The 24,533-nt window shown below is 36.6% G+C and overlaps 1 protein-coding gene across 7 annotated transcripts in view; it reads left to right on the top strand.

The window, feature by feature from the left end:
• The window catches only part of LOC120423554 (ankyrin repeat and KH domain-containing protein 1-like), a 78,544-nt gene that overhangs the window by 25,462 nt on the left and 28,549 nt on the right, over positions 1 to 24,533 (top strand). For 5 of the 7 annotated variants that reach the window (XM_039587399.2, XM_039587401.2, XM_039587400.2 and 2 more), the window contains exons 2-4: positions 1,490 to 1,528; positions 13,576 to 13,711; positions 13,795 to 13,977. In XM_039587399.2, the coding sequence (XP_039443333.1) occupies positions 1,490 to 1,528; positions 13,576 to 13,711; positions 13,795 to 13,977 (358 nt within the window). The remainder of the gene's footprint in view (positions 1 to 1,489; positions 1,529 to 13,575; positions 13,712 to 13,794; positions 13,978 to 24,533) is intronic. The other 2 variants (XM_039587402.2, XM_039587403.2) reach the window with 1 other exon arrangement.

Here is a 24,533-nt window from a genome sequence, read left to right as displayed (position 1 = left end):
TGGTGCGGCGTTTATCGCTCTGCTATTTCTTCTTGGCGAGCGTTTCTCCTCTTCGTTGTCATTAGTCGTTTTTACCTGTAGTTTCGGCCGAGTTGTTGAGCCGACCCGAACTACTCCAACAACAACAACAAAGTCTAATGCAATATACATGTACAATATACGGAGAGTGGAGCGCACAAAAAAAAACTCCGCGAAATTACCTATTCATTTAAAATCGACACTTTCGCAAATTTTTGCAACACACATTTGAAGGCGAGCTGGTGTGAGTGAGATCTGCAGAGTGTATGTGTTAGAAAGAGAGAAAAGAGACTTCAAACAACACAAAAAAAAGGTTGAGGTAGCAGCAGTACTCTCGTTTGATTGTTGTTTTTCCTCCTCCTCGCATCCATCGCGAATTTCATCAAGTTGCGCGATTTGTGGTATGTGCCTTTGGTCTGTAAACGGTGTGCTGCACACCCACAAGTAAGCTTTAACAACAACAACACTTGAGAAGCCAAAAGATACTTCGAGGCTCCGCTCATCTCTGGGTTTAGGCTTTGCAGCAAAAAAAACTAAATTTTAGAAAGGTTCACTGCAAGGTTGGTTGAACAATTAATATTTCCTTTTAGTCGAGCATTTAAAAAAGCAACAAAAATCAAAGTTTTAACCAACCATTGATATTTAAATATTGAGCTGATCAACTGTAATCTTGAGAGATGTGAGCCGTGATTATATCATCCCACTCAAAATAAAAACAAAATCTCTAACTTATCGTTTTAAAAAATATAGAAAAACTGCAGTACGATATATAACGCCCCTATCGAGAAATAAAAAAATGGAGATGTGAGGCGTGCAAAATGCAAAAAATGTTGCTGTCTTGGTAATCATTCTAGAATTTGAGCAGAGAGATATATTAAAATCAAATGATAGAAAAATGTTCCCTTCCATATTGATTCCAAGAGATGTGAGCCGTAATTCTATTATTATTATTTTCAGAAAAAAAATCTCTAAAATTTATAATAAAAATATCAAGATGTCATGGAACTAACCTCTTATCCAGCTTCTGTGAAGTTTGAGAGAAAGTAGAGATGTTAGGCGTGATTTCACCCCACTTTTTGGAGTAGTAAATAAGTTATCATATTAAAACTCTACTCAATATTTGTTTATTAAAAAAACATATCCAGTTGTAAAAAAGATGTGAACAGCAATGAATAGATTTATTCACCCAACTAAGATAGTAGAATCCCTTCGCAACGCATCAATTGCCTAATAATTGAACTCATTCTGTTGCCTTGTTTCTGCGTCAATTGATGTCGAGCCTATCGGAATTTAAATTATTTCCACCCTGTTTGAACGTGTTCGTGTGCGACTCTATTGGTGTGTCTGTGTTTGTCAATGTCCCCAGTTGGTCGTTTTTATCACGTTCTTGTCGCACATCTTGTGTGTGTTTACATTTCTCTTCCGGTTTCTTCTTCTCTTTCTCTTTCACTTTTCCGATTCTCGTCCCCAGATTCTGCTGGCTTGTCTCTGCCTAAGGCCAGATTTGCTGGTAAGTTGAGTCGCCGTCACGAGTGTCACCCTTTTTTTATTGTTTGTTCTATTTTGTTGATATTTCTTTTTGTTGTTCCAAATTAACCATTTTTCATTTTTGTTTAGAAAAAATCATAACATTTTTGTCTAATTTGACGTTTCGTTCATTATTTGTTGATTGTTTACATTATTTGTGTGCTTTTGTTTTTTTCCTAACATTGTTTTATTGTTTTGTTTTCGTACATTTGACACCAAATAACACCTCAAACAGTTCTCTGGCCTTGGACAGCGCATTTGACAGCCCGCGGCAGAATCTGGAGAATGACAGCGGAGAAAACGTGCGAGAGTGAGAAAGAAAACGAAGCAGCGTTTTAATTCAGTGTAAAATTTTATTTACAAAAAAGCCTTGAATGTTGAGCTGTTTTTGTTTGTTAATGTTCTTTTGTGTTGACATAGTTGTGAGAGTCGAGTTTGTTGCCCACTAAGATTTTGCTTGCAAACATAACAATTTTTTGCTTGTTAACAACATTTTAACCAGGTTTAATGTGATAGTAGGTCAAAACATTTTTAAATGTAGTAAGCATAGTATTTCTTATAACAAAAACGTTAATCAAACCATTATTTTTTTTTCAAAATTAAAGAGATGTGTGCCGATATTTTCATTATATTTAGAATTCTTTAAATATTCTAGATGCACATCTACATTCTCTCAGCTAAATAATTTAAAATAACTCAGGACTAATTCACTTTTTTTTAACTCAATGTTGAATTTAAATTTTGCTTTAAATTAAATTTTACATTACATTACATTTTAAATACATTTTCGAAAAGAAACACTTCTGAATATGTTAATTTTTGACAAAATCAAATCAACTTTTGTATGAGTTTGTTAATATTTGTATGATTAAAATTTAACTTCAAATCATAATAAAACTAAACACTTAAACAATAGAGATGTGTGCCGATATTTCCTCCAAGATATAATCAATGTTGTGGTATGCCTTAAAATGCGAAAAAAGTGCAACTTTCTAACAATTGGTTCAGCTATGATTACATTTTTTAATTCATTTGTCGAGGCACAACGACCACAACTGATGTCGTGACTGACCTCTGGTGATCGATTCGCAACGAAAGTTGGAGGTTTAAATGGTGCATGTAACTTTTGCTTTCAACCCTGTACTTAACTATGTGTAATTTCGCACAAATATCATCCGATTGTTTTTTTTAAGAAAAAGCATTTCAAAATAATTTTTATAACTTGAATATTAAAAATATTTTTTTTCTGATTTATTTTTTTTAATCATTGAGGGTTAATTGAGGCAAAAGTTTTAAATTCATTCACTTTCACAATTCGGCCACGACATCGACGACGGACAGTAAGCCCCGCCCGCGGTGAAAGCTATCAATTTCCTAGGTCTTGGTACTCAACCATCCACCCACCCCTCCAATTAAGTACCCCGCGGTCTAACCCCCGGAAGAGTGCGCCCTTCGACCGGCAGCAGTACCTACACAGAAAAAAAATATGTGAATTTACTCGACACGGAAAAAATGAAACACATGTAAATTCAGTTGATGTAAACATGAGATTCGACGTAAACGGTTGAATCACACGTAAAATAATGTTTTAACATATAATTTGTTGCAAATTTACATCAAATTGCATTTAAATTTCAATGTTTAATGATGTGCAAAAGTGTTACATCATAAATGATGTAACATTCGCAAATATTTTTTTGTGTGTATAATACCGGTCTGAAACGTTGTAGTAAACGCGAAAAACGGAAGGTTCGAATGATGAATGTGGTCAAACCCCTTCAAACGTAGCATGTCCATGAACGGAACTTCGTTTTGAAAATGCTAATTTTACTATTTTGACAGATTTGTGTCAGAGAATTTGCGTGTTATTGATACCTTTAAACATGTGTAAATATACATCCCTTTTATGTAATTTCACAATTTTCACATAAATTAATGTACATTTAAATGGAAAAGGAGGTAACAATCTAACTTTTTTTTGCTTTTCAAAAATCATACGTAAATTTACATCTCTTTCGTGTAATTTTAATTATTCCACAAAATTATAAGTTCATGCTCTTTACTTCAAATTAGAGTGCAAATTCACACTATGAGGTTAGTTTTGGATTCAACATTTACGACATTCACTTAGGTGCTCGTTTCATTTGACAGGGTTGTACGATTTTAAACTTATTCTCCTCAATGGTAATTTCAATTCTCTCAGTGAAATAACTAAAAAGTGATCTGGCGCGGATTTGCTGGCTAATTTTGCTCAGGTGCGGATTTCGCGCGGATGGCAATTTTGATAAATAAATTAATTGAGAGAGATAGAATTACTTTCAAGTTATTAAGAAAAAAATGTCTGCCTGTGTGGATCAATCGGACCGCGCACTGGACTCACAATCCAGAGGTCGCCGGTTCGAATCCCGGGGCGGACGCAAAAAATTCTAAGTGTAAATATAGGTATTCGGTGCCCTCTCCCCGTGCCCATACCTTCACACTTAGGAGACCCGGGAGGCGGAGTCTTGTCGCAAAAAGAACGATACACACCTGTGGATCCGTTGACGAAATCGCAAGGTTTAAGAGGGCCACATTATAAGGTGTTACGTCGATTCCGTTTTTTTTTTTTTTTTATTAAGAAAAATATTATCAGGAATAACGATAATTTGTTTTTTCCTTTGAGTGCAAGAATTTCATAATTTTTATTAATTGAATTTTCTTCTGAAAATGTTTGTTTTTATTTTCTAAGTACGAAACGTCGAAAAATGAAGATGAAGATTATGTAGAAATTATTTTTTATATGTTTCTTGTCATTTCTTAACATCTCCGGCTCTGAATATTTAATTTCTTTTGAGTTTTGAGTAATGATTTTTAACCTTATTTATTTTTAATTTATACTGGATTCATTCAATTTTTAATCTTGTAAATCAAATATTACAAACTTTTCCCGAAGATATAGACATTAGAATGTGTAACAAAAACTATTATTGGGGCTTGTTCTGGTGGGCGCCAAATAGGAGCTTGATTGGACGTAACAGAAGCTGGCCCCCACTTTCGAATTTTGGAATGGAATTTAATCGGTAGAAATATTTTTTTTTCTAAATTTAAACATTTTTGGCTAAAATAAAAAGATCACAACATTCCAAATTCAAAGCTTCAGAAATTCAAAAATTCTAAAAAAATTGTTTTAATAGTTTTTATAATAACAAAAAAAATCAAAATACATATTATTTTTTAAAATTTCTAAAATCGTAATTTAAAAAATCAGAAATTTTGAAATTCAAAATTTTAGCAATCTGAAATTTAAAATATCAAAAATTTGGGTAATCAAAAATTTGAAGATTAAAAAAAATCAAAATTTGAAAACTAAAAAATATTAAATTCAAAACAATATAGAAAAAATCTCAAATCTAAAATAATTTTAGTATTCTTAAGCTTATAAATTCTTAAATTCTTAATTCTTAAATTCTTAAATTCTTAAATTCTTAAATGTTTCTATTTTTAAATGCTTGGTTCTTAAATTCTTGAATTCCACAATTTTTGAAGTCCTATTTTATGTAAGAGATTTTGAAATTATGAGAAGACATTATTTTGAATATCGGAAATAAAATTTCTTTCAGAGTGAAATTTTAGCGAGGATTTTGGATTACAAACTGTATAAAAATTCTTAGATTTTGAATAGTTAGACTTTCGAAATGTTTCGATTTTGATTTAATTTTGAGGTTATATTTTTGAAGTTAAATTTTATTGTATTTTCTATTTTGAAGATTTTTTTTCATGACCCTTGCCTTGACCGTCTCTTGAGGAATTTTTTTAAAATGGATTTATTGCTTTCATTCTTTTGGAGCCTTTAAACATAAAACGAGTTTTTTTTTAATCAAATACTTTCTTAGTTTTTCTTCATTAAAAAATAAAATTTCTTAAATGTTGGTCGCGATATTTTTTTATATGGCGTGGATTTTGCGCGGTTTGGGATTTTAGGTCGGCGAAAAAATCCTAGATGCAAAATTCGCGACATCCGTGCATAAAAAATTATGTGAACATCATTTAAGTGCTTATATAATTAAGAAAGGTTGCCAGATGTATATTGCTATATATTTCGATACGAATCTGGGCTCAAAATGAACGACTAACAGTTTATTTAAAGAACTCAGTAAAATACCTACAAAACGTTGTAAAGTTAGATAACACTACATGCAAAATTAAGGACATCCGTCTAATAAACTTTATTTGGAGCCTAACATTTCAAAAGGGCACATAACTTTTGTAAACAATAGTGTATCTCTTTCACTCAAATGACAGTTTACATAAGGTGTGAAAGAGACACACTCTTGTTTACAAAAGTTGTGTGCCCTAATGAAATGGCAAGCACGATTTTAACAGTTCTTAGGTGCTCATAGCATTAACCAGGGTTGCCAAATTTGAATCATCTCAGTTCTAGTGTGCATTCCATTAAATAGTTGCCAGAAATAGGAATGCCTCCCATACGACAATTATTAATTTGAAATTAGTGACTTCTACCCATCAAAGTTAAATAAATTTCACTCTAGTACTCGCATCATTAGACAGGGTTGCCAGATGTTCAATATTGATTATTCAATGGAAAAACCTAGGCCTAAATTCAAAACTTCCGCCATTCAGCTATAAAAATTAAAGTAAGTTTCATCTATGTGCTCAAATCGATAAACAGGGTTGCCATACTTCTTATTAAAATAAACTTTTTTCGAAAAATTTCTCCGTTTCACAATGCACCTTTCACAAAAGGTCAATCGATCGGGACCGTGCTGAAAAATTCGAGGAAACGCATTTAAGTGTGTGTGTGTGTGTGTGTGTGTGCTGGTGTAGGTGTACATTGCATACATCCAGGGAGGGAAGTTGGCACAAACGCTTTTGTGGCCGGTAGCAATTATTCTTTCCGCGGTCGGGAGCATTGTATAGTAGTGGGTAGTTGTAAAACAATTCACGTTTTGGCTCCGGTTAGGGGGAGGAGGGTTTGGGTTGATTGTTTTCGTAAATCTCTCTGCTGCTGGACGGCGTCGGTTTTGGGTTTCTCGTTGGGACCGCCTGTTTTATTGTCTCATTTGTGGAGCAAGGTTGGAAATGACATTAGTCTTGAATTTATTGAATGTTTTCGTGAAGCGAACGTCGAAAATAAAAAAGATTCAATGTCGATTTAATGTTTGACAAATTTATCCATGCGAGAATTTTTCAGCAAAATTGGCTCGAAATTTACAAAGCGTGCACATCACAAAAACGCTCAGAGTGTCAACACGAGTGTTTATTTCGCACTTACATGAAGACGACTAAATAGCAATTTCTATCATAAACAAAAAAGTGTACCAACAGTCAAAAGTGCCATTGCCACCGCTAATCCATAAACCGCGTGCTCTGTGAGGAGTGTGTCGCGTGAGAGGAAGTCATGATTATTAGTAGCTGCCTCCCCTTGCCTATCTGTTTTCGCTCATTGTTGTGGCTGTGGCAGAGACACGAGAGAGCTTCCCATCCGTCACTTTCACTGGTCACTTCCGGCCACTGCTCACTTGGTCGTACTTGGGAAATTGAATTAAGGTGAAATTTGACAAAATGATCACCTAATTGAAATTTATGAAAGTTTTGCGAAAAATGATCGAAAAAACCGAATTACGTGATTCATGAATTTCCCCCGAGGAAAAAAAAACATAGAAAAATCACACTCCGAGCAAAAAGTAACCCTCAGTTTGCCATATTAATGTGGTTATAAAAATGGATTATGCCAGTGGCATTCATAACAACATAACGACACTCACGGCACCACCATTCATGACACACGATCCGGGCTTGTGTGACGATAATGTGCGATAATTTGAATGTCAGATCGATTATTTGGCCCTTTGGCTTAAGCTTGCTCCAGTAGGGTTGCCAGCTTCGTCCTTGATCGACGTCACAACTTCAGTGTAATTTTACAGAGAAACATGTAAAATTACATCTTTTCATGTGTAATTTCACATATGTAACATAGTCGACCATAAAATTGTTCAACCTTTTCACTTTGTACTTTTAAATTGCAAATCAGTTACATCGGCGTTTTAATCGTTGCAACACGTTAGAAACCTCCGTCCCACTAAGTGTTGCCTCAACCGTAATCTGCATTTGTCTCTAACCGTCCAATTACGGTCAATTATCCTGTCAAACTGCTGCTAGCAAACGTTTGGTTTTCTGTATCGAAGAGGGTGTTGCTTGCGATTTGTTGGTGCGATTTTCCCACGAATCGCGAATTTGGCCATACCCTGACGGTGGTCGATTCCATCCAGTGCCATATTGCTGTGTTTGTTGTTCGGTGAAGTAATGCTTGGGTTTCGAATGATTTTTTTTTTGTAGAAGTCATTGTTTTGAATTTCTAAAATTAGGTTTAAATTAAAAATGTGTTGTTTAAACAAAAAGGTCGGAAAAATCTTTTTCGATTTTTATTGAGTATTTAAATTTTCCACTAAACATTAAAACATTTCAAACATTAAAAGCATGATAACACTACCTGTGTCTGAAACTGTGTAGAATTTTTGTGTCGAAAAAAAAAGTTTATTCATTAGTAATAAACGTAATATTGAATGTTTGGCCCTTTTGAAATGTTAGTCTTGTTTTTAAAAATTTGAAAATATTTTTTTCAAAGAGATCGGAAAATTTCACGAATGTTTCATATTTAAACATTGAAAATCGGACCATTAGTTGCTGAGATATCGACATTAGAAAATGGTGTGTTGTTTGTTTAGAAAACTTCAATGTTCCTGTTTTTAAATCTTTGCATGGCAATATCTCAGCAACTAAGGGTCGTATCAACAAAGTTCAAAAATGCAAAATATAGAGAATTTTCTCAGCTTTTCAAAAATATTTTTTTTTCAGAGGTGGGCAAACATGTGCACTAATTTAAAAAAATGAAAAACTTCGACAATTTTCAAAAAAGTCACCTAAAAATGGATTTAACTTGAAAACGGTGCACTTTATCAAAATTTCACTAAAGTGCTTTTTGATTGCAAATTTGGTTTTACATCGAAAAATGAAGTTGAAAAATTTTTGCGACCAATTTTTCGATTTTTTGAAAAAAATAAGTATTGATCAAAAATTCCTAACTCGCTCAAAGATTTTTTGCACAACCTGGAAATTTCTGAAAAGTTGGCATTTGATGTCCTCTAAAACATATCAAAAAATTAAAAATAGTGTTTTTTTTTTTTGCAAAACAAGTTTTAGTGACAAAAAGTTAAATAAAAAATCACCAAATTTTTTTTTACCGTGTATCATTTTTTTCAGTGTAGTCCATATCCATACGTACAATTTTGCCCAAGACACCAAATCGATCAAAAAATTCTTTCAAACGATACAGATTTTTTAATTTTCATACATCATTTTTGTATGAACAGCTGCCAAATTTGTATGGAAAATTATATGGACAAACTAATGATGCAAAACGGCTTCTTTGGGCATACCGAAGGCACCAAAAAAGTTTCAGTCGGATTAAAAAATACAAAAAAAAAAATCGAATCTGCTCACATGCTTGCTCCACAGTGAAATAAATTAAAGTAAATATTACATTTATCATAGTAATATTACAATACCTAGACAAATGTGTAAAATTACATTTCTATGTGTACTTTCACTTCATCAAAGATTCTACACCTATGTTACAGTAATTCTCTACAAAAAAAAACGTGAAAAAAAATTACATCTTAACACAGAATTTGACGTAAAAGTACATGAAAATGGAAGTAAAATATCGCACCTCAAAATTTTACATCTTCAAACAAAAAAGTCTTTGTCAGTAAAATATTACATAAACCACAGATTTTGAACAATTATACCATGGTAAATGTGTATTTTTTTATTTTACTTTTCCGCGATATCTCGACAAGTGGGTCTAATTATAATTGTAAAAACAACTATGAACTTGTAAACTTTTGCATTGGGGCCCATCCATAAACCACGTGGACACTTTGTTTAAATTTAGCTTCCTTGTTTTAAGCTAAATTTCTCTATTTTGTTCTCCACAATGGGTTCAAACTTCAATTTGTCAGTTTAACGCGCGTCACTTTGTTTTATGCAAGTGACGACGGCGATGTTTCCGCCAAAGGGTCAACCATCGTCACTCTCAAATTCAAAGTTACATATTAATTTAATTTCAAACTACCACTGAGAGAGCGGAGCCAAGTGAAAGAGAGGAAATTCAAAGTAATTAGTTTACGTTAGTTGCATGAAAGCTGTGTGATTTTACGCAACATTTTTTTTGCTCTCCCTTCTAACCTCTAAACTTTTGCACTGCACTTGTTTTGTTAAAAGTTTTGCCCTCAAGTGAGATTGTTTTTTTCTTCTTTCTCTATGTTGTCCTCATCAAATTTCGCTCCGTCATCCTTCTGTTGCCACCACCACACCACTGAAGCTGATGAGCACCTTATATTTATTGATTTTCCTTTTGCTGGTTGAGAGCTCGCCTTTTTTTTTGCTCTTCTGCTCGAGGTGGCGCTTGCCAAACGCAGTTTGTCGTGTTACGACGTGCTTGTCGCAATCGTTATTTAGTGAATTATAAAAAAAACGTGCTAAAAACAATTCAACCCTAAAATTAAAAATGAAAATGAAAATAAATGCGATTGTGACAAGAAAGCATGTTGACGACGTCGAATATCTGTTGAAAAACAACGGTGTTTGCAGAAAGAATCCGTTGAAAATAAATACCGCCAGTATCCACACCCTTTTTCAAGCTGCACTGCAAAAATATTCACGAGGGAGAAAGTCGTGAACATTGTTTTATAACAAACTTTTATGTGGCGCTTCTTTTTGAGGATGAGATTATGATCAAACATGTCAAATGATTCAAATACTACGACTGTGTTCGAAATATTTAAAAATTTTCTGAATGAAGATCGTAAAAAAAAATTTGTCGGTTACGCCACTTTTTCATAAAAGTTAGCAGCTAACTTCTTATGCTCTATAATTGTCATTAATATAAGAGTTACGAAATCGTAGTTAAACCTTAAATTGTTAACTATTACGGCACATTTTGAGGTACAATAGTTTTTTTATATACAATGTGACGTAAGTGTCATTTCAAAAAACTTGACAAAAAGTTTTTACCCAAGTTGTTTTTTTTTTCATTCTTTTGATTAAATTACCCTCCTCGTTGAAATGCTCCAACACCACTCGTTTTCACCAATGAAAATTATGTTGCATCATCATCAGTGAGCGGCAAAACCGTCACGTCCACAGACAAGAACAAAGAGTTATCCCGAACCAGGAGCACCCCCCTGAAAGCAAAGAATAAAAATGAGTCTCGTTAATTTTACCCCATTTTCCACCGGCGTTGTGAGGCGAGGGGTCCGTCCTCAAATTCCTCCACGCAAACTTAAATTTTAAAGCAGTAGATCCGTCATGAAACTTTCGCGATGGATCCTCTCGTCTCGTCCTCTGCCCACTCAGAAACCGCTCCCTTAACCTGGTTGAAGAAGTCGAACCCCTCGCGGGGGTTCTTTGGAGCAACAGCGCATTCGGTCGTAAAGAAAGTTGCTATAAAAGTGGCTGCTGCATCCAAAATTGCATCCATCCCTTAACGCTTGCCAGTCCGCTGCACAGGGTGGAGGGATGTGTCCTCGAATGACGTTTCCTCTTACAAATAGGAAAGAGAAGACGGGGTTGGTCTGCAGCGAAACGATAGGAATCTTATTGGGTTCTTTTTTCTTAGAGTTGGCTGGGCAAACAGGGTTGCCAGGAGATGTATTGATTGTGTAAATCATTTTAGAAAATCTCAAAATTTAACCGAAATAAATTATTCAAAAAAAAAAGTGCAAAAAAGCCTATCTGACTTATTTAACTTCATTTATTTAAATTTTGCAGTGATGTCTTAGCTTGATTTTATTTTATTTATTTTTCCTCTGTCATATTAAATATTAATTTAACCCTATAAGTAAATACAGTTCAGACTCGATTATCCAAAGCCTTGATTATCCGAAGTTTCGATTATCCGAAGGTTTGTATAGGCCTTGGATAATCCAATCACAAACAAAAAAAAATTCTTGTTTTTTATTTTCATACTTTTAACATCAAATTCGAGTTCTGCGACCCAATTTCAGTTAAATTTGAATGTGGTTTTGCCTAAAATTAAAAATTTAAAAAATGCATTTTCCCCCCTGAACGCATAAATGTTCCAAATGCATTTTCATCATTTTTAAGTTATTGATGCAGTTTGGTTCAAAATTGTAAGATCTTTCAGAAAAGCCTTCAACATCCAGTACTTTGTTCTAGAAATCAGGAGGAAATTCAGTTTTTTCGTGAAAACTTCCGGACAAACTTCAAATACGTTTTTCTCAGCGTGTTGTTTTTGCATAAGGGACATTTATGCGAACATGGGCAGTAAAATAGTTTAGGGTAGATTAGGGGTCATACTTTTGCCCAACAACCAAAAATAAGACAACGCGTAATTTTGAAGGATTTGTTTCAGTTTGACAATTTGAGTGTTAAATACTTAAACTGTTACATAATAAAGCCGATCTTCGTTATCTCAAAGTTACTAAATTTATGGATGTTTCTTCAAGCCCTGCCAACTGAATTCTTTAGTTTTCTTCCTTCCTCGATATTCTTTCTATCTCGATGAATGCCTCTCTGAACGGTCCTTTGGATTCAACAAAAAAAAAAAACTTTTCAGTTGTCAATATTTTCTCTTTCTTGTGGCTTGCACGGACATTTATCTTTTAAATACGGAGTTTCTTTTAAATTTCTGGAGTTTTTTTTTTTGAAAAGGTCCAAAAAACCAAATTTCCAGTTTTTGCTTTTTGGGTGTTTTTGAAACCGCCTTGAGTCAGGGGTATTGAAAACACCCAAAAAGCAAAAACTGAAAATTTGGTTTATTGGACCTTTTCAAAAAAAAAACTCCAGATTTATTTATTTTTGTTTGCTGGTTTCTCATATCAAATACTCATATTTTTACAAAATACGGTATTTTTTAAACCTTTTTGCCTTCCTCACTGAGGCAAGGCTATAAAATCACTCGAAAAATGAACTTCTTAAATACACCTCCTAGATATACCTTCACGTATACCTATCGACTCAGAATCAAATTCTGAACAAATGTCTGTGGGGATGCGTGTAGACATGATTTTTTTCCACACAATTTTCTCAGACCTGACTGAACCAATTTTGGCCAGATCCACCTTATTCTGTTCGTTTTGGGGTCCCCTAAGACCCTATTAAATTTTATTCTGTTTAGTGAAGTACTTTTAAAGTTATGGCATGAAAAAGTTTTATGTAGATACAAAAAAGAGTGATTTTTGCATAACCTCAAAAGGCCGGGTCTTTTTGTTTACGTGCGGGAGTCGCGCCAGAGGTGAAACGCCCGGTTGCCACATTGCTTCAAATGATAGTCTGTATGTTTTCTGGAAAAGTCTGTGTAAGATTTTTTTTTACTCATAAACTTATTTTCAACAAGTCTTTTTCGGTGCTGGAACTTGATTTGGAAACAATGCAAATCTGGATAAGGACAACTTCGGAGTTGAATTAAATTGTAAATGTGAGGAAGGCACCAACCACCAAATTATTTGCAATATAATTAAAATTGAAGGTTTTCAACATATTACAGTTTTTAGTGTTGAAATAGTATTTTAAAACGGTTTTTGTGGAAAATATGCCTTTGGACATGAGATTTCCGAATCGTGAATCGGAAGGCACTTCGTCGGGTTACGTGTAAAGCAACGCGATTAAATGAGTCCTTTTCTTAGCACTGCAGCGTGGAGATTTTCTAAGAGTTTGGCAACCCTACCTTAACCTCTTAAAGACATTTCTACTTTTGCTCTTTAAGTATGTATGTGTGTATTTTTTTCTACCATTTTGCTCGTGTGTGATTGATGATTTGTACGTGTGCTATGGCAATGCTGCTCCTCTTTGCTTGATCCCTTCCTCCTCCCAAAACCCCCACAAAATGCGGCAAGGATAAAGATTGTCCCGGGGGGAAAAAAAAGCAACTTCGTCGTTTCCCTCTTCACCAAACAAGAATGCATTTTACTAATTCAACTTTTTTTTCACGTTTTCTGCTTCTTCCAGGTTGACTCATTCCCCCTAGATCAGCAATCGATCGAAATTCCAGAAACGGAGTGTTCGGATAGCTGCGAGAACGACGTCGACATGGATGAGTCGGACAGTTGCGACAACGACGCCGACGACAATGAGGATTCCGAAGGTGAGCCAAAATTTAGCCCCGCCTTTAATTCCAAAGTGTCAAATTCAACACGCATTTTACTCTCCTTGCTTCCGGCAACACAGACGACGAGGAGGACGACGACGACATCCACAGCAGCACGGTCGTCGCGGGCAAGTTCCTGCTGGACAACGACGAGGAGCTGGAGCACGAAGGTGGGGGCGGCGGAGGTGGCGGTGGTGGTGGAGGCGGCGGGACCGGTTCCCACGACAAAAAGGCCCGCCTCGAAGCCCTGCTGGAAGCGGCAGGTAAGATCGCTGAATCGGTTACAGCTTTCGGTGGAGGACGCGGGCTGCCGGGAGGCATAGGGTTTCCTGATAGGTTGTGGAGGTTGGGAGGGGCGAGGGAAAGTCGCGGCGCGGGATGTGGTGGATTCGGGAGAAGGTTGGGCAGGAGGGCTGGAACCGGTCCGGGTGGAAGGGCCGGCAGTAGCGACAGACGGCGTCCGCCGTGCGCATTGAGATTGGGGAACGACGACGTATGAAGAGGGTTTCCTGAAATGAAAATCTTGAAATGTTGATTAAAGTTAATTTGGGAAACAAAAAAACCTAACCCTATTTGACTCCTCCAACGGATGAACCATGGCAAGCGTTTTCCGGCCGGAGAAATCCATCTGCGTTTGGGTGTGAAAGTAGTGGTCAATCATCATTTGCTCGTAGACACCGGGCTTCCGGAAGGAGCTAGCTTCCGCTGATACTTCAGGTTCGCTAGTGGTTGACTGCACATGCTGAAAGTGGCAAACGCTGCAGCAGCTTTTTTTACGAGGATTTTTGAACTCTTCCTGAGTTGTTGTTCGCCACATCGCGATTTGATTCAGAAATTTTTTGAAGGGTGTCAGTTTCCATGTGGAGATCAAGGCCTACTAAAATGAAATGGACACATTCTACCGTGACGTTGCCTGATCTAAATACAATAACAAATCGTAAAATAATGGTGCGTCTGTCAATTTTGCCCCTGTTTACTTTGTTACTTCGATGTCAGACAGGGATCGCAGCAACCGATGCTCGACACTCGATGGTCATCTAGATCAATCTGATGAATTGTTTTCGTAAGAGTTTAAGAGCGAGTTTTTCACCAATGTGTAACAGGTCGTATCGAGGTGCTCCGATTTGGATGAAACTTTCAGCGTTTGTTTGTCTATACATGAGATGAACTCATGCCAAATATGAGCCCTCTACGACAAAGGGAAGTGGGGTAAAACGGGCTTCGAAGTTTGAGGTCCAAAAAACCTAAAAAATCTTAAAATTGCTCGCATTTCCGTAAAACTTTATCAATTTCAACTTTCGTAGATGCATTTGAAAGGTCCTTTGAAGCACTTAACACTTAAACTACCATCCTCAATATTATCCCGCGAACTACCAAGCTAGCGAAAAAAGGCGAAGTCCAACTTCAAACAGCTGTATCTCGGCTCCCTGTGGACGGATTTTCAAAATTCAAGAAGCAAAAGATGCGGACAGATCTCTAGTTTATTTTGCTTTTTGAAAAGTCAAAAACAGAGGCACTTACCCTAAGTTATTCCCAAAACCAACCAGGTAACTTTTTTTTAACCCTCTATTTTCTAGTTGTTTTGCATTTTGGATCGAATGTTGAATGACAATTTGTTTAAAATTTTATCATAATGCAAGTTACAGTACAATTATAATACCCAATACCATATTGGACCGATCTGGACACATTGGGACCGGTTCCAGGTTCTCCGGTGAAACCCGGAATATCCCCAATTCCAGAGTATTTTCAAGAATTTTATTAGAGTGGCAATATGGGTATCAAAATTCAGCATTTTCAAAATCAAGCTCACTGATGACGCTGAAAACCATTTTGGACATATCTGGCCACTTTAGGACCGGTTCCAGGTTCTCCGGTGAAACCCGGAATATCCCCAATTCCAGAGTATTTTCAAGAATTTTATTAGAGTGGCAATATGGGTATCAAAATTCAGCATTTTCAAAATCAAGCTCACTGATGACACTGAAAACCATTTTGGACATATCTGGCCACTTTAGGACCGGTTCCAGGTTCTCCGGTGAAACCCGGAATATCCCCAATTCCAGAGTATTTTCAAGAATTTTATTAGAGTGGCAATATGGGTATCAAAATTCAGCATTTCCAAAATCAAGCTCACTGATGACGCTGAAAACCATTTTGGACATATCTGGCCACTTTAGGACCGGTTCCAGGTTCTCCGGTGAAACCCGGAATATCCCCAATTCCAGAGTATTTTCAAGAATTTTATTAGAGTGGCAATATGGGTATCAAAATTCAGCATTTCCAAAATCAAGCTCACTGATGACGCTGAAAACCATTTTGGACATATCTGGCCACTTAGGGACCGGTTCCAGGTTCTCCGGTGGAACCCGGAATATCCCCAATTCCAGAGTATTTTCAAGAATTTTATTAGAGTGGCAATATGGGTATCAAAATTCAGCATTTTCAAAATCAAGCTCACTGATGACACTGAAAACCATTTTGGACATATCTGGCCACTTTAGGACCGGTTCCAGGTTCTCCGGTGAAACCCGGAATATCCCCAATTCCAGAGTATTTTCAAGAATTTTATTAGAGTGGCAATATGGGTATCAAAATTCAGCATTTCCAAAATCAAGCTCACTGATGACGCTGAAAACCATTTTGGACATATCTGGCCACTTTAGGACCGGTTCCAGGTTCTCCGGTGAAACCCGGAATATCCCCAATTCCAGAGTATTTTCAAGAATTTTATTAGAGTGGCAATATGTGTATCAAAATTCAGCATTTTCAAAATCAAGCTCATTGATGACGCTGAAAACCATTTTGGACATATCTGGCCACTTAGGGACCGGTTCCAGGTTCTCCGGTGGAACCCGGAATATCCCCAATTCCAGAGTATTTTCAAGAATTTTATTAGAGTGGCAATATGGGTATCAAAATTCAGCATTTTCAAAATCAAGCTCACTGATGACGTTGAAAACCATTTTGGACATATCTGGCCACTTTGGGACCGATTCCAGGTTCTCCGGTGAAACCCGGAATATCCCCAATTCCAGAGTATTTTCAAGAATTTTATTAGAGTGGCAATATGGGTATCAAAATTCAGCATTTTCACTAATCAAGCTCATTGATGACGCTGAAAACCATTTTGGACATATCTGGCCTTTTTGGGACCGGTTCCAGGTTCTCCGGTGAAACCCGGAATATCCCCAATTCCAGAGTATTTTCAAGAAATTTATTGGGGGAGCATTATGGGTATCCAAATTCAGCATTTATTGATGACGCTAAAGACCATTTTGGACATATTTGGCCACTTTGGGACCGGTTCCAGGTTCTCCAGAAGAACCAGGAATATCCCCAATGCCAGAGTATTTTCAAGAATTTTATTGGATTGGCAATATTGGTATCAACATTCAGCATTTCCAAATCAAGCTCATTGATTAAAATAAAAACTAAAAACTATTTTGGACATATCTGGCCACTTTGGGACCGGTTCCAGGTTCTCCAGTGGAACCCGGAACAACCCCAATTAATCAAAATTCAGCATTTTCAAAATAAAGTTTTTTGTTGACACTCAAATTATTTTTTTGGAATGATTTTGAAAATGCTAAATTTTGTTATGCGTATTGCCACTCCAATAAAATTCTTGAAATTGCTCTGTAATTGGGGATATTCGGGGTTCCAACGGAAAACCTGGAACCGGTCCCAAAATGGCCAGATATGTCCAAAATGGTTTTCAGCGTCATCAATGAGTTTTATTTTGAAAATGCTGAATTTTGATACCCATATTGCCACTCTAATAAATTTCTTGAAAATACTCCGTAGTTGGGATATTCCGGGTTCCACCGGAGAACCTGGAACCGGTCCCAAAGTGGCCAGATATGTCCAAAATAGTTTTTTGCGTCATCAATGAGCTTGATTTTGAAAATGCTGAATTTTGATACCCATATTGCCACTCTAATAAAATTCTTGAAAATACTCTGGAATTGGAGATATTCCGGGTTCCACCGGAGAACCTGGAACCGGTCCCAAAGTGGCCAGATATGTCCAAAATAGTTTTTTGCGTCATCAATGAGCTTGATTTTGAAAATGCTGAATTTTGATACCCATATTGCCACTCTAATAAAATTCTTGAAAATACTGTAGAATTGGGGATATTCCGGATTCCACCGGAGAACCTGGAACCGGTCCCAAAGTGGCCAGATATTTCCAAAGTCATCAATGAGCTTGATTTTGAAAATGCTGAATTTTGATACCCATATTGCCACTCTAATAAAATTCTTGAAATTGCTCTGTAATTGGAGATATTCCGGGTTCCACCGGAGAATCTGGAACCGGTCCCAAAGTGGCCAGATATGTCCAAAATGGTTTTCAGCGTCATCAATGAGCTTGATTTTGAAAATGCTGAATTTTGATACCCATATTGCCACTCTAATAAAATTCTTGAAAATACTCCGTAGTTGGGATATTCCGGGTTCCACCGGAGAACCTGGAACCGGTCCCAAAGTGGCCAGATATGTCCAAAATGGTTTTCAGCGTCATCAGTGAGCTTGATTTTGAAAATGCTGAATTTTGATACCCATATTGCCACTCTAATAAAATTCTTGAAATTGCTCTGTAATTGGAGATATTCCGGGTTTCACCGGAGAACCTGGAACCGGTCCTAAAGTGGCCAGATATGTCCAAAATGGTTTTCAGCGTCATCAGTGAGCTTGATTTTGAAAATGCTGAATTTTGATACCCATATTGCCACTCTAATAAAATTCTTGAAAATACTCTGGAATTGGGGATATTCCGGGTTCCACCGGAGAACCTGGAACCGGTCCTAAAGTGGCCAGATATGTCCAAAATGGTTTTCAGCGTCATCAGTGAGCTTGATTTTGAAAATGCTGAATTTTGATACCCATATTGCCACTCTAATAAAATTCTTGAAAATACTCTGGAATTGGGGATATTCCGGGTTTCACCGGAGAACCTGGAACCGGTCCCAAAGTGGCCAGATATGTCCAAAATAGTTTTTTGCGTCATCAATGAGCTTGATTTTGAAAATGCTGAATTTTGATACCCATATTGCCACTCTAATAAAATTCTTGAAAATACTCTGGAATTGGGGATATTCCGGGTTCCACCGGAGAACCTGGAACCGGTCCCAAAGTGGCCAGATATGTCCAAAATGGTTTTCAGCGTCATCAATGAGCTTGATTTTGAAAATGCTGAATTTTGATACCCATATTGCCACTCTAATAAAATTCTTGAAAATACTCTGGAATTGGGGATATTCCGGGTTTCACCGGAGAACCTGGAACCGGTCCTAAAGTGGCCAGATATGTCCAAAATGGTTTTTTGCGTCATCAATGAGCTTGATTTTGAAAATGCTGAATTTTGATACCCATATTGCCACTCTAATAAAATTCTTGAAAATACTCTGGAATTGGGGATATTCCGGGTTCCACCGGAGAACCTGGAACCGGTCCCAAAGTGGCCAGATATGTCCAAAATGGTTTTTAGCGTCATCAATGAGCTTGATTTTGAAAATGCTGAATTTTGATACCCATATTGCCACTCTAATAAAATTCTTGAAAATACTCTGGAATTGAGGATATTCCGGGTTCCACCGGAGAACCTGGAACCGGTCCCAAAGTGGCCAGATATGTCCAAAATGGTTTTCAGCGTCATCAGTGAGCTTGATTTTGAAAATGCTGAATTTTGATACCCATATTGCCACTCTAATAAAATTCTTGAAAATACTCTGGAATTGGGGATATTCCGGGTTTCACCGGAGAACCTGGAACCGGTCCCAAAGTGGCCAGATATGTCCAAAATGGTTTTCAGCGTCATCAGTGAGCTTGATTTTGAAAATGCTGAATTTTGATACCCATATTGCCACTCTAATAAAATTCTTGAAAATACTCTGGAATTGGGGATATTCCGGGTTTCACCGGAGAACCTGGAACCGGTCCTAAAGTGGCCAGATATGTCCAAAATGGTTTTTTGCGTCATCAATGAGCTTGATTTTGAAAATGCTGAATTTTGATACCCATATTGCCACTCTAATAAAATTCTTGAAAATACTCTGGAATTGGGGATATTCCGGGTTTCACCGGAGAACCTGGAACCGGTCCTAAAGTGGCCAGATAAGTCCAAAATGGTTTTCAGCGTCATCAGTGAGCTTGATTTTGAAAATGCTGAATTTTGATACCCATATTGCCACTCTAATAAAATTCTTGAAAATACTCTGGAATTGGGGATATTCCGGGTTTCACCGGAGAACCTGGAATCGGTCCCAAAGTGGCCAGATATGTCCAAAATGGTTTTCAGCGTCATCAGTGAGCTTGATTTTGAAAATGCTGAATTTTGATACCCATATTGCCACTCTAATAAAATTCTTGAAAATACTCTGGAATTGGGGATATTCCGGGTTTCACCGGAGAACCTGGAACCGGTCCCAAAGTGGCCAGATATGTCCAAAATGGTTTTTTGCGTCATCAATGAGCTTGATTTTGAAAATGCTGAATTTTGATACCCATATTGCCACTCTAATAAAATTCTTGAAAATACTCTGGAATTGGGGATATTCCGGGTTTCACCGGAGAACCTGGAACCGGTCCTAAAGTGGCCAGATAAGTCCAAAATGGTTTTCAGCGTCATCAGTGAGCTTGATTTTGAAAATGCTGAATTTTGATACCCATATTGCCACTCTAATAAAATTCTTGAAAATACTCTGGAATTGGGGATATTCCGGGTTTCACCGGAGAACCTGGAACCGGTCCCAAAGTGGCCAGATATGTCCAAAATGGTTTTCAGCGTCATCAATGAGCTTGATTTTGAAAATGCTGAATTTTGATACCCATATTGCCACTCTAATAAAATTCTTGAAAATACTCTGGAATTGGGGATATTCCGGGTTTCACCGGAGAACCTGGAATCGGTCCCAAAGTGGCCAGATATGTCCAAAATGGTTTTCAGCGTCATCAGTGAGCTTGATTTTGAAAATGCTGAATTTTGATACCCATATTGCCACTCTAATAAAATTCTTGAAAATACTCTGGAATTGGGGATATTCCGGGTTTCACCGGAGAACCTGGAATCGGTCCCAAAGTGGCCAGATATGTCCAAAATGGTTTTCAGCGTCATCAGTGAGCTTGATTTTGAAAATGCTGAATTTTGATACCCATATTGCCACTCTAATAAAATTCTTGAAAATACTCTGGAATTGGGGATATTCCGGGTTTCACCGGAGAACCTGGAACCGGTCCCAAAGTGGCCAGATATGTCCAAAATGGTTTTCAGCGTCATCAATGAGCTTGATTTTGAAAATGCTGAATTTTGATACCCATATTGCCACTCTAATAAAATTCTTGAAAATACTCTGGAATTGGGGATATTCCGGGTTTCACCGGAGAACCTGGAACCGGTCCTAAAGTGGCCAGATATGTCCAAAATGGTTTTCAGCGTCATCAGTGAGCTTGATTTTGGAAATGCTGAATTTTGATACCCATATTGCCACTCTAATAAAATTCTTGAAAATACTCTGGAATTGGGGATATTCCGGGTTCCACCGGAGAACCTGGAACCGGTCCCAAAGTGGCCAGATATGTCCAAAATGGTTTTCAGCGTCATCAGTGAGCTTGATTTTGAAAATGCTGAATATTGATACCCATATTGCTACTCTAATAAAATTCTTGAAAATACTCTGGAATTGGGGATATTCCGGGTTTCACCGGAGAACCTGGAATCGGTCCCAAAGTGGCCAGATATGTCCAAAATGGTTTTCAGCGTCATCAGTGAGCTTGATTTTGAAAATGCTGAATTTTGATACCCATATTGCCACTCTAATAAAATTCTTGAAAATACTCTGGAATTGGGGATATTCCGGGTTTCACCGGAGAACCTGGAACCGGTCCCAATGTGTCCAGATCGGTCCAATATGGTATTGGGTATTATAATTGTACTGTAACTTGCATTATGATAAAATTTTAAACAAATTGTCATTCAACATTCGATCCAAAATGCAAAACAACTAGAAAATAGAGGGCTAAAAAAAAGTTACCTGGTTGGTTTTGGGAATAACTTAGGGTAAGTGCCTCTGTTTTTGACTTTTCAAAAAGCAAAATAAACTAGAGATCTGTCCGCATCTTTTGCTTCTTGAATTTTGAAAATCCGTCCACAGGTAGCCGAGATACAGCTGTTTGAAGTTGGACTTCGCCTTTTTTCGCTTGCATGGTAGTTTAGGTGTTAAAAATGTGCCATAGACATCCAGGATAGGTTTGACTTTTTCTCATAGCTTTTGCAAATTACTGTTTAAAATTGATGTTTTTAAAACCTTAATATCTTTTTGCAACAGCCTTCAACACCCATACTTCCATAGGTCAAAAGATAGGTAATTATATGGACTATAAGCCTACGGTAATAACTCTTGGCCAATCGCAGTTTTTCTCATAGTTTTTCGATTTTTCTACAACAAACATTTTACAACGTTAGTTTTTGCCCTGTAGGCCTCCATAGCGGCACTTTTTGGTCTCAATTTTGTCATATTTGGAATCCTCGGAAAATTTCACGTTAGTAAGAAGTATTGGAGTGGTAAATTTGATTTAAAAAAAAATAATTAAATAAAACATTTTTGAAAAAAGAAATTGATTTTGTTTACCCTGTGATCAATGCGTCAAATGCTGTATCAAGTAGGCGAAAACCTGTTTCACCCCTAATCCAACAAATTGTTAAAAAATATTTTAATTCAATTGCCATTTAGACAATTTTCCAATCAAATTTACAACTCCAATACTTCTAACTAACGTAAAATTTTCCGAGGATTCCAAATATGACAAAATTGAGACCAAAAAGTGCCGCTATGGAGGCCTACAGGGCAAAAACTAACGTTGTAAAATGTTTGTTGCAGAAAAATCGGAAAACTATGAGAAAAACTGCAATTGGCCAAAAAGTTATTACCGTAGGCTTATAGTCCATGTAATTACCTATCTTTTGACCTATGGAAGTATGGGTGTTGAAGGCTGTTGCAAAAAGATATTAAGGTTTTAAAAACATCAATTTTAAACAGTAATTTGCAAAAGCTATGAGAAAAAGTCAAACCTATCCTGGATGTCTATGGCACATTTTTAAGTGCTTCAAAAGACCTTTCAAATGCATCTACGAAAGTTGAAATTGATGAAGTTTTACGGAAATGCGAGCAATTTTAAGATTTTTTAGGTTTATTGGACCTCAAACTTCGAAGCCCGTTTTACCCCACTTCCCTTTGTCGTAGAGGTCTCATATTTGGCATGAGTTCATCTCATGTATAGACAAACAAACGCTGAAAGTTTCATCCAAATCGGAGCACCTCGATACGACCTCTAGAACAAACCGAGCAGAATTTACAAATACTGCCTCTTAAGTAAGTTTGATTGTAGATGAGGCAAAATTTTCTGAGATTTTTTGCTATAATTCTAAAATTTAACGCTTAAGTATTTTTACAGATTCTGAAAACACGTTAAACTTGCCTTTTTTGGGAAGCTTGGAAATTTAGGTGTTAAAATGATGATATCTCGAAAACAGCAAAAATATAAGAAAAGGACAATCGTTTCTATCTCAGTTTAGCAAAGCTCGAAAATAATCCCTTCAAAACTCTTAAATTAGGGGAACTATACCCTTTCTCAGCCTATTTCTATTATCGGCCTATCAGCACTTTGATCATGAATTACAGCTGTCATAAAATGTTTTTGACTGTTCCAAAGTAATAAATAGCTCAAATAAAAGTGAGCAAGCAACTTTCTATTGTTGATACATCTTAAAATGTTGATTTAATAGCGGAAAACGGCAAAAGTGATGAGAATTGGTCGAACGGCTTAGAGTGATTAAAATGGGCATATTTCCCCTATATGGAAATGTGATAATAATGATGGTAAACAATATGACGCTGGTAAAATAGTATTTAACCCTCTTAATCTCAACCCTTTCTTTAGACGGGCTTCGATCTGAAAATTCAGCAAAAATCTTTTTTAGCAATTACAGATATGCTAAAGGAGCCATTACACTACCGCAAACAAACTCGCCCTTTCTCGTGTTTGGCAGTTTGCCATACTCGCAAACAAGGCAAAGTGTATGCAGGCTGACGTTTGTTCAAACAAATACAGGCAAACAAACAAAGCAGGCAAACTGTCAAAAAGTGCGAGTTTGTTTGTCTGTTTGCCGTAGTGTAATAGATCCTGAAGTAAATAAAATAAGTAAAAATACCTATTTTGATAAAAATCCGAATAAAAAAGTGCCATTTTTTCTGGAAAAGCCTCATCATTATCTACTACGTTGCCGAACGTCGATCAGAAGTAGAAATTTTCAATACATTGTTAGTGTCTATAATAAGGGAAATATAAGTTGAATTTATAAACCTGTCAAACCTGGATGCCTTCTGGGAACAGGGTATATAATTGATGGATCTTCAAAAGTTTGTTGAATTTTCATTTGCTCATAATTCAAGGTATTTTTTTTTAAAGTGACTTGTTTGCTCGGTTTTAACAGTTAACGTTTATCAACAAAAAAATGTACAGTTTAGACTCGATTTACCGAAGGAATCTTTCTAAGCAACCTGGGCTGGACAATCATCACATATACATGACGAAATCCAGTCTGCAACCCGCTAAGATCACTATCTCCATGCGAATGCGAATGCGATTTGCCAAAGGAATCGGAAAAAAATCACTTAAGATAATCAAAGCTTTGGATAATACTATCACGAAAAAAAAAATTGTTTTTTCGTTGTTTTTTTTTTGTGTATTGTGTTTAAGTTTGACCCCTAAACTACACTAAAGTAATTAAGTATTTGTAAATTCAAGATGGCGTCCAATAT

This window comes from Culex pipiens, chromosome 1 (genome assembly GCF_016801865.2).
Source record: "Culex pipiens pallens isolate TS chromosome 1, TS_CPP_V2, whole genome shotgun sequence".
In the NCBI taxonomy this organism is placed as follows: domain Eukaryota; kingdom Metazoa; phylum Arthropoda; class Insecta; order Diptera; family Culicidae; genus Culex; species Culex pipiens.
Note: the sequence above shows the minus strand (reverse complement) of the source record. Positions and strands in the feature narration are given on the sequence as shown.